This window comes from Sinohyriopsis cumingii, chromosome 9, assembly GCF_028554795.1.
Source record: "Sinohyriopsis cumingii isolate HCF-2022 chromosome 9, ASM2855479v2, whole genome shotgun sequence".
NCBI classification, from domain to species: Eukaryota; Metazoa; Mollusca; class Bivalvia; order Unionida; family Unionidae; genus Sinohyriopsis; species Sinohyriopsis cumingii.
This window is the reverse complement of record NC_142969.1, coordinates 83,188,002-83,202,325: the sequence shown is the minus strand read 5'-3', so window position 1 is coordinate 83,202,325 and position 14,324 is coordinate 83,188,002. Positions and strand designations below refer to the sequence as shown.

The following is a 14,324-nucleotide window of genomic DNA, read 5'->3' as shown; positions in this document are numbered from 1 at the left end:
AGACTGTCTTCAGTTAATTATATTAACATGATCTTAAAGTTCATGAAATTTTGTTAACTGCGCTACTTTTAAAGGGTTACTTATAACACAATTAGCCTATGTATCTATGTATGTATGTATGTATGTATGTATGTATGTATGTATGTATGTATGTATGCATGCATGCATGCAGGAATGCATGTATGTATGCATGCATGTATGTATGTATGTATGTATGTATGTATGTATGTATGTATGTATGTATGAATGCATGCATGCATGTATGTATGTATGTATGTATGTATGTATGTATGCATGCATCCATGCATGCATGCATGCATGCATGTATGTATGTAAGTAGGTATGTATGTATGTATGTATGTATGTGTCTGTATGGATGCATGCATGCATGCATGCATGTATGTATGCATGCATGCATGCATGCATGCATGTATGTATGTATGTATGTATGTATGTATGTATGTATGTATGTATGTATGTATGTATGTATCCATGCATGTATGTATGTATGTATGTATGTATGTATGTATGTATGTATGTATGCATGCATGTATGTATGTATGTATGTATGCATGCATGCATGCATGCATGCATGCATGTATGTATGTATGTATGTATGTATGTATGTATGTATGTATGTATGTATGTATGTATGTATGTTATGCATGCATGCATGCATGCATGTATGTATGTATGTATGTATGTATGCATGCATGCATGTATGTATGCATGTATGTATGTATGTATGTATGTATGTATGTATGTATGCATGTATGTATGTATATAGTTTGAGTTTTGTAGGGTTTAACGCCATTTTTCAGCACACGATAGGCTATACATGGCGGCCAGTATTAATGGTGGAGGAAGAACCCGGGAAAACCTCGGGAAGAACCACCGACCCACGAGAAGCTACTGGCAAGCTTTCTCACGTACCCACATTGGCCGAATACTGGACTCGAACCCACGCAGACAGAGGTGAGATGGCAGTGATCCGTAACGGAGAGCGCTTTAGACCACTCTGCCAATGTATGTATATATGTATGTATGTATGTGTGAATGTATGCACGCGCGTGTGTGTGTGTGTGTGTTTAGCTCAAACGTAAACCAAGGCGTACTGTATTAAAGACTAAAGAAACTATAAACAACATCCTTTATTATACATGACCGAAACGTACAAGACAGGAGTGGGCAAACTACGGCCCGCGGGCCACATGCAGCACGCCAAGGGCTTTCATGAGGCCCGCCAAGGGTTTTCATGCGGCCTAGGAATAAGTCATCATTCGCACTGATTCTGTTTATGTAACTCTGCTTATTAAATAAATGTGCTTCTTTTGAAGTTTAAGTAAAGTTTTCAAATATTAACAACATATTAAAAACTGAAAATCAATTATGATTTTATTTAGAAAAACCTTTTGTTTTTGCTATTTCAAATAATAATTATTTTACTTAATGAACTATGCGGCCCGCGACAATGTGTAAATTTGTGTATGCGGCACTTGCACTTGAAAGTTTGGTCACCTCTGGTACAAGAGGTTACAGGATACAAATACCTGGACCTTTTTAAGGCCACATAGTATCGAAATTTGGACTTTAGCTCCAAGAATCCTGGGATAAATTTCTCTATCTAAATCATTTTACTTTCAAGCTTTTGGTTACATTGTGAGTGCCCTTGGATACGGTGATACATTCGGAAATATTATCTAATTTTGATTTCGCTGACAACATTTGGGACACGTGTACCATGTAGTAAAAGGAACCACTTAATATTAAATGTACAGCCGATAAATAGAATAAGGGGTATAACCAAAATTGATTCTCTTGCACAGCCATATTGTGAATTAGAGTCGAAATGCCGTTACAAGCATACTTTAAATATTTTCTCCTGCATATTACATCATTCGCTTATATATGCTTTGTCATATAAGAATGGGATAGTCCAGTTAAGATTAGATTATATGGGTACTTGGTGCGTATAAAGTGTTATGCATACTTAATTTGAAGTGTTTGTTTGGTTTTTATTTAATTAGTTTATGTTATAAATATTTGTATTTTGTACTTGACCTTTGTCCAAAGTCAAGTTAATGACTATTGGAAGTTATACTGTAAACAACATAATTCCTAGTTAATATTTTCTATCGATAAAGATTGAATATTTAAGTCATTTTCAATGGTAGTAATCATGTTCATTTCATGCACATTCCAAAATGTCTTGACTTTAAATATTTTAGAGAAGAGTGTGACCTTTATCATGGCTTTTTCAATTGTGTCTTAGCTTTTTTATATAATGCTGTTTACTTGACAAAGTATTCATTTTGCCTTAACATCTGAATCAGAATCAAATTTATTTTTGTGTTCAGTTTTTAAATTAGATAGATTTATTTATTCAAATTTATAATTCACTGGAATTACAAATTGTGTAGTATCATTCTTGGACTAAACTATTAATTTGAAAATTTAATGAATTCAGACAAGGACTTTTTGGATAACTTGATTGTGAGACATTACACAAAAACGGTTAACCCAGCGCCACAATTCAGGCAATTGGCAAATTAGCATATTTAATATTGGAATTTATTTGGAAAACCACTCGAATTCAGTTAGAACTCTATCCATTTGAACTTGTGATAAAGCCTTTAGGGATATTTGGGATTTCATTTACAATATAGAAGTTCTTCTACTTTTGTATTATAGGAAAATACAATTATTTTTTGAATTTTACAAAACGTGTCGGGTTTTATTTTGTCATGTTTCTAGGTTTTAAGAGGTAACAAAGGGCCGAAGCTGAGCGGATTGGAGACTTCCTAATCATCGTCCTCAAAACCATGACCTAAGAGATTGAGCAAAAATGTCAAGCTAATTATGTCGTAACGGTTCTGATAAGTGTGCTAGAGTGAAGTGCCTGAGAAAAGACTTTTCACGACTCATTTGTACTAAATGTCACCAGGAAAATAATTATTTTATATTTTATGCATAGATAAATGCTGCCTATCGAGAAGATGTATCGTGCGCCGATGTCAACTTCTTGAACACCAGATTACCAGCAGCAAATTGAGATGATTCGCTACCAAAGCTGTCAATATTCTTTTATATGCTTATACATCACATAATATTATGTGGCTGCAGTGGGATAGCATGTATTGCTTTTGAGCATGTGGCATAGGATACCACATGACGAATGGCTTGTAACCCTAAATGATTCAAGGCGTAGACAAGTTGTCGAGGACACAGTGGCTGGAGAGTTCATGATAACTGCTGAATAGCTGACGTGCGTGCGACGCTCAAAGCCTAACACTGTTGAGGATATCATTCCACTTGTGAGTGGACAAGTAACGAAGCTCAAAGAAAACCCGATCAAATTCATTTATGACAAGTTAGGATTAGTCATGTGCACTGGTCATGATAGTATTGCCTAATCAGTAACTAGTAGAAGAAATGTTTCGGGAAAGGTACAAAAGAGGGTCCTATGCCTAGCGGCTCTTACTAGTGGTCGCACGATTCAGAGACAGCATCATGAACTAATGCCAGACTCACAACCACATCTTGGATGTCCATGCTCAATGTTTGCAAATTTCCAGTGTGATCTTGATCAATCAAAAGCTCGCCCTGTCAAAAGTAACAACAACCAAGCTGATAAACTAAATAAACTCGCTTTGCTGGCATACCTGATTAGAAGGTCCTCGTGCTGTTAAACTTCCTGAAATGTTAATAGGCACTTTGTACATGATTAAGCGTACTATAATATAAAATAAATAAGTGTTTGTGGGGTCAGTCCTTGATATATACACCTAATGGAATTGTTATATAATGCTTTATATCGGAAGGAAAACGGTTCGCAAAACTTAGAACATCCGATTTCACCATTAATAGGCCGATCTAGCCAAATATTCAATCTCGTGGTGCTTTGAACTTGTGCTTGGGTTATTCCATCTCCTCTTCGTGGACCACAACCTCTACGTCTTTAGCGAAAAGGCCTACGAGGCTCGGAATCTGAAACTGTTCATTGGCTTTGGTTGTCTTGGCAAATGGACCAAGTTGTCTTTCTGTTGCAATCATTGCATTGGTAAATCACTTGTTCCGCGGTTTCACGCGTGAGTTTGATACACGATGCAAACGTTTGTTACAAAGATGTTGTGCCTTCACGTTCGGCGTATTACGATGAAAACATATCTGATATGTTCAATATTTTTATAATTGCGAAGAGTTTAGGGCGATCCTGAATAGCCTTGCTGTGTCAGTCAGTATAGTCACCTGGTGAATATATGAGCGTGCGTGTGTGTGTGTGTGTGTGTGTGTTGTCAAGAGTATATGCTCTCAAAATAAGTAACAGCAATGAGTGAAGACAGCATGATTTGTAAAATGTAAAACAACTTATTTTCCTAGAATACGAAGTGAAAATTGCAAAACAAGGAACTTAACATATTGCAAATCAAATCCCAAAATAATCCAAGAATCAAAGACACAAGTCCTAGTAATAGCAATTCTTGAATAAAACTCAGTTTAAGTCCAGAAGAGATCCAAAACTGACGTGTCGGTTATAGCCAAGTGCTGATGTGTCACAGACACACAATCACAGACATACTATTCCAGGCTTGAATTCAGTATAAATGCCAAACAATTTCTTTATCCAAGATTTTTGCAGAGCAGTTTTGTCTTTCCAGAGAAAATAATCACTTGAATTAAATAATTTGAAGAAAATAAAAATTCAGCCCTTAGATGTTAAAGCACGACTGGTTCATTCCTCACAGTCACAAGATAATATAGCTCTCTGCTTGACCTCATGTAACAATTAGGATTTTCTATAAACGACAATTACCAAATGGAAAAAAACTTCTAGAATGATCTAATGAGCCTTGTTTATTTACCACGCAATAGCCTACAAAATTCACTTGGGAATCTACAAAACCCTGACCCTGATCAATACATTTACTCCTTCGTGTTTAACTGAATAATAATCATGATAATAAGTTCATGCACATAAAGAATAATTAAGCTAATATTAGTTGCTTAAGTAAATGAAATAATTAAAAAAGACAATCAGATCAAGCAGAATTGAACTCAATTTTGGACAAAGTTAATTTCAGTATACAGTGTTACATCACAATGACATGGAACAAAATAAAAAAATTAAAACTAACAAATATATATATACAGCGTGAATTTATTTACACCAGTGCGTTACTTGCGCGGCCCATCAGTCACACCGATGATGAGGAGACTATATGGGTTTTGTTTGACCTCCGCGAAAATCGTAGCACGAGTGGCTGGCGTCAAAACTAGTCTAATGAATGTTTGCCAGACTATGCGTGTCAATCCAACGAAAAATTATTTGCATGGTACAGTTTTCAAGGATTAACTCAGACATGTGAGCGTATAGTTGTGCTACATAGGTCACGTCTGTGTTTTTGTGTCGACCTCATGAAAATATTATAGCGGTGTCTTCTTAGTTTTCAAGCATCACATCATCTTATGCACTAAGAATCAATGATAGAAGCTTCATCGATTGTGGAAAGGAAATTAGCGGTGTATGATATTATTCTCAGCCACGGCTGCAGAGATCAGTTTAAAACAAGCCCTACTTGATCGGTCGCAGGCTGCGCGGTCACGTGCAGGCAACTCCAAGTCAACCGTCCAAAATCATATCTAAAATGATCCTCGCCGAGCCAATAATCAGCGTGATAGGAGTATGGAAACTATGACGCGATGCTTGAGTGGTGAGGTCTTTGCCTGCAATGAAAGACCAATCACTGTAAATTTCAAATCTTAATTTTTCAATTCGGATCCTTTCTTTGTCCGTAATGAGAAGTTGAATGTCACACATTTGTTGTATAATACAATCATGGCATTATCTACCGTGCAGCACTATTTCAGAAAAGCAGCGGTCAAGTAATGGCAAGTTATGTTCAATCTGGATCAAATAAGATCACGTTCAACCAATGGGAAACGCAAAGTCAGTTTTTTCACGAAAAAGTATCAACGGCGATGCGGCTGCTGCGTTGTGGGCGCTACAACGAGCACTTGGAGTAAATGTTCTGGTGAAAAGCATATTTGGCTCACTCGGGAACCAAGATACAATTATTGTAGGCCTGGAAATGAAGGGATACGACTTCATTCTAGCAAACAACCGAAACCTGATGAATCACTTGCAAATCTTATCGATCCTGCATGTTACAGACATACTTTCACATACAAAGCATCAAGAGATAGTTGATAGTTTGATGTGAGGACTCATCCTAAATAATCATAAATGATGTCCAAATAGCCTTCAAAATGCTGATATACCATTAGACTTGAATCCAAGTATCTTTGAATGAAATCACAATAATTCCAAAATGGTGTTCAACTGCAAAAAAAATACAATGACCACCTTATAATACCAATGAATAAATTAAATAAATGATTCCTCTCAAATTATAAGTCGTATCAACTAAAATTGATTCAAGAGACGGATATTAAACTAAGAATGAATACAATTGTTTACCACAACCTTATATAAAAACTTAAGACACAAGAACATAACCATAATGTAGGAGAAACGATCGCTTCAGAAGACAATACATTAAGGGTTTATTTTATATATGAGTCATATATACATTTTGATATAATAATAATAATTAAAATCACATAGGAAGATGTCTTATGAATGACACAAGATCTATACAAAGCAAATGAACGTAGTACTTCTACTACAAATATGATCATACCCCATCTGTGAAGGCAGATGGCAATATCTGTGTAGACAACGAAGGACATCAGCTGAGGTGCAGTATGAACTGATGGCAATCCACTACATCGAGACGTGTCTCCAGACATCTCGACACTCTCTTACCACTGGATTCAGACTGAACCAGTGTGAAGGCGACTCTGCGCTACTTTCCCTTGCTTAAATGTAACTCACCCACAAGTCATGACGTTAATCTCCTCCCTCGCCAGCCACTTTAAACCCTATTGGGATGGGGAGCGGTAAAGCAACAGGTGTGGCAGCTGAGGCAACAGACCTGCACACCGGCGCCTCGGGGCATAGAGTCATTTTTTCACTGAAACGAAGCAGCATGAGTAACTGAATAGCCATAATTAGGATGAAGCTATTTCCTTCCAAAGCGTAAAGAAATGGTTAGAAAATGTGCACTAAGCATTGTGTGCATAACCCTTGACACACACCGCAAGTAACGTGGATTCCATCTTAGCGTCGAAAACCAAGCAGGAATATACAAACTATGCAGCCCACCATCGGTGCCGTGAACTTACGCACACTAATTGGTAGTACATCAGCATATAAACTAGAGAGAAGGATAGCCCTTGTTGGTAGAGAACTTACCAGATACAACTTTCAGATAGCATTCCTGAATGAACTCGCCAAGCTGAGTAAGGACAACTCACCGAAGTAGAAGCAGCAGCACATTCGTAAAGAAGAAGTTACATAAAGCTACTGTTCTGTTTGCCATAAACCACAGATAGTTAGTAGGCTCAGAATTTGCCAAAGGACGTCAATAATACACTACTGCAGATAAGATTCCTACTGTCTGGAAAAGATATGCATTATCACCAGTGTCAATGCACCCACAGTGACAAACACAGATGAGATGAAGACCGAATTTTATCGCGATCAGGAGTCACATTTTGCAGCTGTAGAAAAGCCAGACAAGCTCATCATCCCTAGTCACTCAATGCTAGAGTTGGTACAGATCATCGGGTGTGAATTGGTGATATTGGGAAACTTGGACTTGGCAATGTCGATAAAGAAACACTTGTCATCCTTCTAAGATAATATATACAAATCTGCATCTAAAATCCTCGGTTCACGTAAACATCAACATTGGTTCGATCAGAACGATGCTAACATGCAGGAACATCTTAATAAGAAACGTCTGCTTGAGAAGTCCTATCTAGAAGAAAGCATTTCAGTATCTAAGCAGGCAGTCTTCAAAAATATCATGAAATGAAACCTCAATGACAGCTGCAAGACTACTAACTGAGCGATAAGAGGGTTGAGGTTTTTTCCTATGCAGACGTGAATGATATGAAGAATTTCTATAATACCTTGAATTTACCGGCCGCAGTCATCAAGAACATTTTCTTTCCTGACTGCTGGCAGTACACGCTGCTCATTGACAAAGAAAGGATACTTCAAATGCCAAGAAATGGGCAAAACACTTCAACAACATCATCAATCAACATCCATATTTCAGCGAAGGGGTAATTTATAGACTTCCACAAATGTAATCCAACGTATCATATTACTTTTCAAAGAAAACTCACAGAGATGTAAGACTCGTGACAGAGTAATAAGGTAGATGAGAATCTGTCCTATGTAGACGTGAATGTTATGAAAAGTTGATGTTATACTTTTAAGACAGTCATTAGGAACATCTCCAAATTTGATAGCAAAAAAGAAAAGATACTTCGATAATCAGAAGATGGACACAACAATTCATCAACATCATCAATTACCATGAATCTATCAGCAAAGAGGCACTTGATTGACAACCCCAAAAGGAAACAAACATATCAGTTGGTGATCCTATAAATCCTGACTGAAACTGGGAAAGCAATATGCAAGGCCGGAGACTCGATATGGCACAAAAACTGGATTTACTCATCAAATTACTGTGGACTTTGGGAAATATTTCCCAGGAGTAAAAGGATTTATCCATCGTCCACTTGCACAAGCAAAAGGAAACAGACAATTCTGTGACAAACATCGGGGCATCTCATACTGTCAAAACTAGCAAAATCATTGCTAACATTATGATGAATCGTCTTGTGGACCACATCAATCAATGGCTTCTGTCAGATGATTAGTGAGGCTTTAGAAAGAACGAGGTACCACATACATGGTGTTCGCAGCTCATCAACTCCAGAAGAAATGCCGGAAACATAACTCAAACCTGTATACGACAACCATTGACCTGACTAAAAACAAAATTCAGGTGCCAAGAGCAATTTATTGCGATGGTTCAGCAATTCCATTATGGCATGTTCGCTAATGTTTATGGATGACGGTGAGTCATCTGACCCATTCCCAGTCACCAACGGAGATAAGCAAAGATGTGTCTGGGCCCCAACCATCATCAGCTTGATGTTATCCCCTAGTAAGCTTGTTTTATGGTTTAGAACACGTGATGTTTAACAGCTGGGTGTATGTCTTGCTGAATATGCTTATACATACGTGCATGTATATACAAGCATCTTTTAATGGATTTCCTATCATATTCACACAATAAAAATAATTTTCACAGCTTTAAATCTGAATGTTTGCTGATATTCGAGTTTCATGATTTGATAGAACATTATTCCATCGATGTAATTGTCTTCACATGCATTGGTCGATGTTAAAATTCTTCAGAGACTGATGATTTAATTTGTTTAGGTCTGGATTGAAGAGGTGCAACTTTCTTTCAAGACTATGGGAAATGTTTTGCTTTTACCACAAGAAAAGACTTAACTAATATAATGAATACAATTACTTTTTCATTTAAATCAGATCACGAAAATATGTTTAAAATTACTTGGAAGACGAAGTTTGTTTTTGTCACAATTGCTACCCACCTTGCGAGCATTAAATTCTCATACATTCGATGAGAATACACGTTACCATGACAATTTAAGAATCAACTAGTTTACTGAAATAGGTCGTTTTTATTGTGCAGGGTTGTGGCGATATATGCTACATACTACAAACGAAATCACAATAGGAAATTTGAAGATATAAATAGATCAATCTTAATTTCCTGTCATTTAGTATAGAGAATATATATATATATATATATATATATATATATATATATATATATATATATATATATATATATATATATATATATATATATATATATATATATATGGCACTAATTTCGATAAAACCAAGTGCAAGCGTTTCTTAATCGTTATCGTCAGTGGCTAATTCAAGTAAATCGTTTGAAGGTGAGCAGTAAATAAGCATGTAAACAGACTGCGGGGCCCCTCACCCCACCCCACACACACCCAGAGGAGGTCCATGGAGAGTAGCCCTAGAAGTTCTGTCATTTTAAGCATCTCCTGGGCGTACGTTTAACCATATAACCATACGAAGACCAACTTTAGGAAACATTACACCCCACTCGGTTTTATGGAGTGTTAAGATTGGTGATGATATAATAATAGCAATTAGTGCGTTAAGTAACAGTGTTGACGTTGATACAATAATGATAGGATGTGACGGAGTGTTCGCTAACATAAATGCATTTGTAATAACCCGTCTACTTATTTACTTAGTTCCTTCCCTTCATTCTGAAGATCCATTTGACAAAAAAGTCCAAAAGTAAGAAGTGTTTCCGAATGAATCATATCTTGAATTTACTGATGTATCAATTGACTTGGAAAAAGTTGACGAGCCTGCAGTCCTGAGGTATCATAATTATATAATCCAGGATGTCTTTGAATGAATTCACACTAATCCAAAAAAGAAGTGTTATAGTCGCAAATGTCAGTGAGCACTTCGTAATGTCCATGAACAATTTAATTAAATGATTTCTATCAAATTATGTTGTCATGGAATCAATTCTTTTATTTATTGAATACATGTACTTGGATTTCGTTTTTTGTGTACAACGATACCCGAGGGTGATTTATGTATATTTTGTCGTATTTCGAAATAGTGAGTTCGGTTCATCTCATGCCGCACATGCGAAGTGCTCTCGATGGGACGAACCGTATGCGTACAATGCACAGACTATGCCTGTGTATAAATACATCACCGTACGTACATTTCTTTACAACACGGGCGGTCTTGTCAGCCAGCAATCTGCTTCAAGGACGTATAATTAACTCCAAAAACCAGCCTGGGTTGAGGAGAAATGATATACTAGTTATGCAGGTGTAGAAACCCTATATCAAAATCTATAAAAATGAAACTTCTAAACTAAATGAAACAAATATACACGCTATGGAGGGAAAAACAAATAAACATAAAACCCTTTTAACTTTCGGAACTAGGGGGTCCGTCAAATGTAATTAATTCTGAGACGGACCACAACAATAAAACCTTTAAGGACGTGCACATCTTCAGCTGCAGAGGTATGTGAGCTTATTAATTTATAAGTTATAACTACTGTATTACCACGCTTATTTTGTATGTTTGCTATGTAGCTTTGGTATACGCAGTATAATGCACATATTTATATTCTGGTTTGCGATTTAGCTAGGAATTTATGTTAATAATATAAGGCTACATTTTTTAAGAACTGTTTAGTACGGTAGGATTCTTATCGAGCAGAGTTAGGTCTATTTTTGAACCTGTCATTTTGTAAATATTGGGCTGATAATGTAATCTATAAAACTTACCGTGTACAGTATAACGTCATTGCGTTTTACCTTAAGTAGCCGTGTAACGAATAGTACACGGTATTGGATATATTTTCAGCTGTCTAGTTCCTCAGGGTCTAATGTCCGGAGTGTCCGCATGGTCTAATGTCCGCAATGTACGGAGGGTATAATGTCCGGAGTGTCCGGAGGGTCTAATGTCCGGAGTGTTCGCATGGTCTAATGTCCGGGAGTCAGGTGTGTCTAATGTCCGGAGTATTTAATGTCCGGAGTGTCCGCAGGGTATAATGTCCGGAGCGTCCGCAGGGTCTAATATCCGGAGGGTCCTCAGGGTCTAATGTCCGTATAGTCCGCAGTGTATAATGTCCAGAGTCTCCGCAGTGTCTAATGTCCGGTGTGTCCGTAGTGTATAATGTCCGGAGTGTTAGGAATGTTCGGAGTGTTCCGAGCGTTCGAGTGTTCCGAGTGTCCGGAGTGTGTAGAATGTGTAGAACTGTCTGGAGTGTCCAGAGTATCTAGGGTGTCTAGAGAGTCTAGAGCGACCAGAGTGACCCGAGCGTTCAAAGTTATCAGTGATCGGGGTCGACGTGGTGCAAGCTATAAAGCCAACCACAGGAATTAACCGCAGCAGCTATGAAGCTGAAGTGTAGCAGCAGTGGAGCTGAAATAAAGTGTACTGATGGCGGAGTGTATCTCCTTACATGTCATTTGTTAGCCGTGGGCTAATTTTGGAGTTAGTAAAACCCATTGTATCTTTCGGGACTGTAAAGATAAGTTGTATATCTGTCCCTTTTTTATCACCATAATTTCACTGAGTGAATTCATTTTACGAAGTGAGTAATATTTTATATTGTTTACTATCTGAGTAAAATATATCCATCGTTTCATTGTCAAATCGTTGTGAACTATTCACCCCTTGTCTTTGTATCTGCTAAATCGGTTTATTTGTATTTTTCATCATTAAGTATGTGCGTCCTTATGTTAATTAATTCCAATATTTGGATTATATATACATGCACATATTCATAATTAATTGCTCATTCAAGTCATCTATTATTACACATTGTATTTATATCATCTTCAAAAGTGTTCTGTTGTGAATCCGTAAATCCCACCCAGTTATCTTCTTACATATGTCACAACTGGAAATTATTATATAGACTGATCTTAAAATATTAATAATTTTGCTGACCACATATGTGCATAAAACCCTGAGACAAAATAAAATAACCAACATGTAGGTCACAAGTTCCCTTCCAAAACATATGTTTGTAAATGGGGCTAGACCTTGAATTCAAATATCAGTAAAGAACTTTTTTATAACTTACAACTGACTTAAAACTGACCTAAAAATGAGAACAGTCCAGTTGGTGAAAACTACTAATCTGAATTAACAACAAATGTCAAGCACACCATAAAAAAAAATTAAATATACTACATTCAAACGTAACAGCAATTTGTCTTTTCAAGCAAATAAAAACGAAATAGTTGTCAGATATAATCATACATAATTAATGTAAACATATACTCCATTTAAAACATCTTTGAAAGCAAAAAGACACATGTCTCAATAATATCATTGACTATTATGTATGTAATGTTCAAATACAGAACTGTAGATGTAATTGTTTCGGCATAGAACTTGATGTCGGCTTGTTAAACAAAATGACTATAATATATGCAAATAGGCGTCATAACGGAGAAGAAAACAGATGGCTTTTCAATGAAAGCTCTTCATTATTATTGGATAAGGATGAATTCTGTATTTAATTAAGAAAGCAGGACCTCTTTAATCTGTATGAGTTTCACCGAAATCTGAGGATAATCAGTTTTTATTGAACCTTGTCATTGACTCGGATATTAATTAGACTAGCATAAAGAAACGATCGCACCGAAGCCAAATCTATATAATCCACGAGCGATAGGAAATCAAAATAGATTTAAACTTTACGTACAGTTTTATTTTTCGACTCAATACGTAACACATACAGCAGCAGGAACTTAGTATCTCATTTAAATTTGCAAATTTTCATTTAAAAGAAACAAGTCACTTCACATATACCTGCTTTAGCATCTGAATTGAAAAAGGATCTAACGTAGAAGAAGGTGGACTTAAATGTGAAGAAAAAATGTTCTTACCTTGGGCTGGATAATAGATGACACAATGAAAAAGTACATAGTAAATACACACTCCTAAATGACTATCCATTGCTATGCATACTTTGTTGAAGGAAGTGAAACTCAACGGGATCTTTAAATCTTCCTCTCTGCTTGACAAGTGTGTGTTGGCAATTCCATCTCAACCAGGTAACTATGTAAATATATGGGTTATCAATTTTTTGATAAGTGTAGTGCGGGTTCTAAATATATTCGCGTTTCTATATTAGACCTCAACACCGTACAGGTAAGTTAAACAGTGCCATGTTCACCCATTTTTCTGCTGCCAATTACATACAGGACCTGGGCCCACTGTTGAAGAGATAGATAGGTAGATAGATATAGACACACACATACACACACACACACAGATATATATATATATATATATATATATATATATATATATATATATATATATATATATATATATATATATGGATAGATAGATAGATATAGATATATAGAGAGAGAGAGAGTTGCAAGAACTTACAACCCTATATTCTGGTTTAGTATGGAAAATCTGTTTTTACATAAACACAGCAGCAATGAACGAAAAATGTTAGAGAAAAGAACATGGCTACACAGAACAACTGAGACATACAAAACCGGAATTGAAGAAAAGATAGTGAAGATGAGCTTTTACCTAAATCCAGTATATAGGATATTATACTTTGTTCATTATATTGACGTATCAATGAGACGTTGTTCTGTTAATTCAATTAAATCGTTCAGTCCGTTGCCACAGCTAGTATTATGTACTCGTATCGACATTGAAACTCTAAATACTTCGAGAACATAGTCGATCAGAATTGACCTAAGAAAATTAAGTTCCTACAAAATGACGATACGTGTACCTGATACGCGGA

General features: G+C 36.4%; 1 protein-coding gene across 2 annotated transcripts in view; it reads right to left on the bottom strand.

Moving 5' to 3' along the window:
• Positions 1 to 13,596, bottom strand: part of LOC149792141 (uncharacterized) — a 60,273-nt gene extending 46,677 nt beyond the window's left edge. For both annotated transcript variants that reach the window (XM_089969347.1, XM_089969348.1), the window contains exon 1: positions 13,438 to 13,596. In XM_089969347.1, the coding sequence (XP_089825473.1) occupies positions 13,438 to 13,507 (70 nt within the window). In that variant the 5' untranslated portion in view covers positions 13,508 to 13,596. The remainder of the gene's footprint in view (positions 1 to 13,437) is intronic.
• Positions 13,597 to 14,324: the final 728 nt, after the last annotated feature.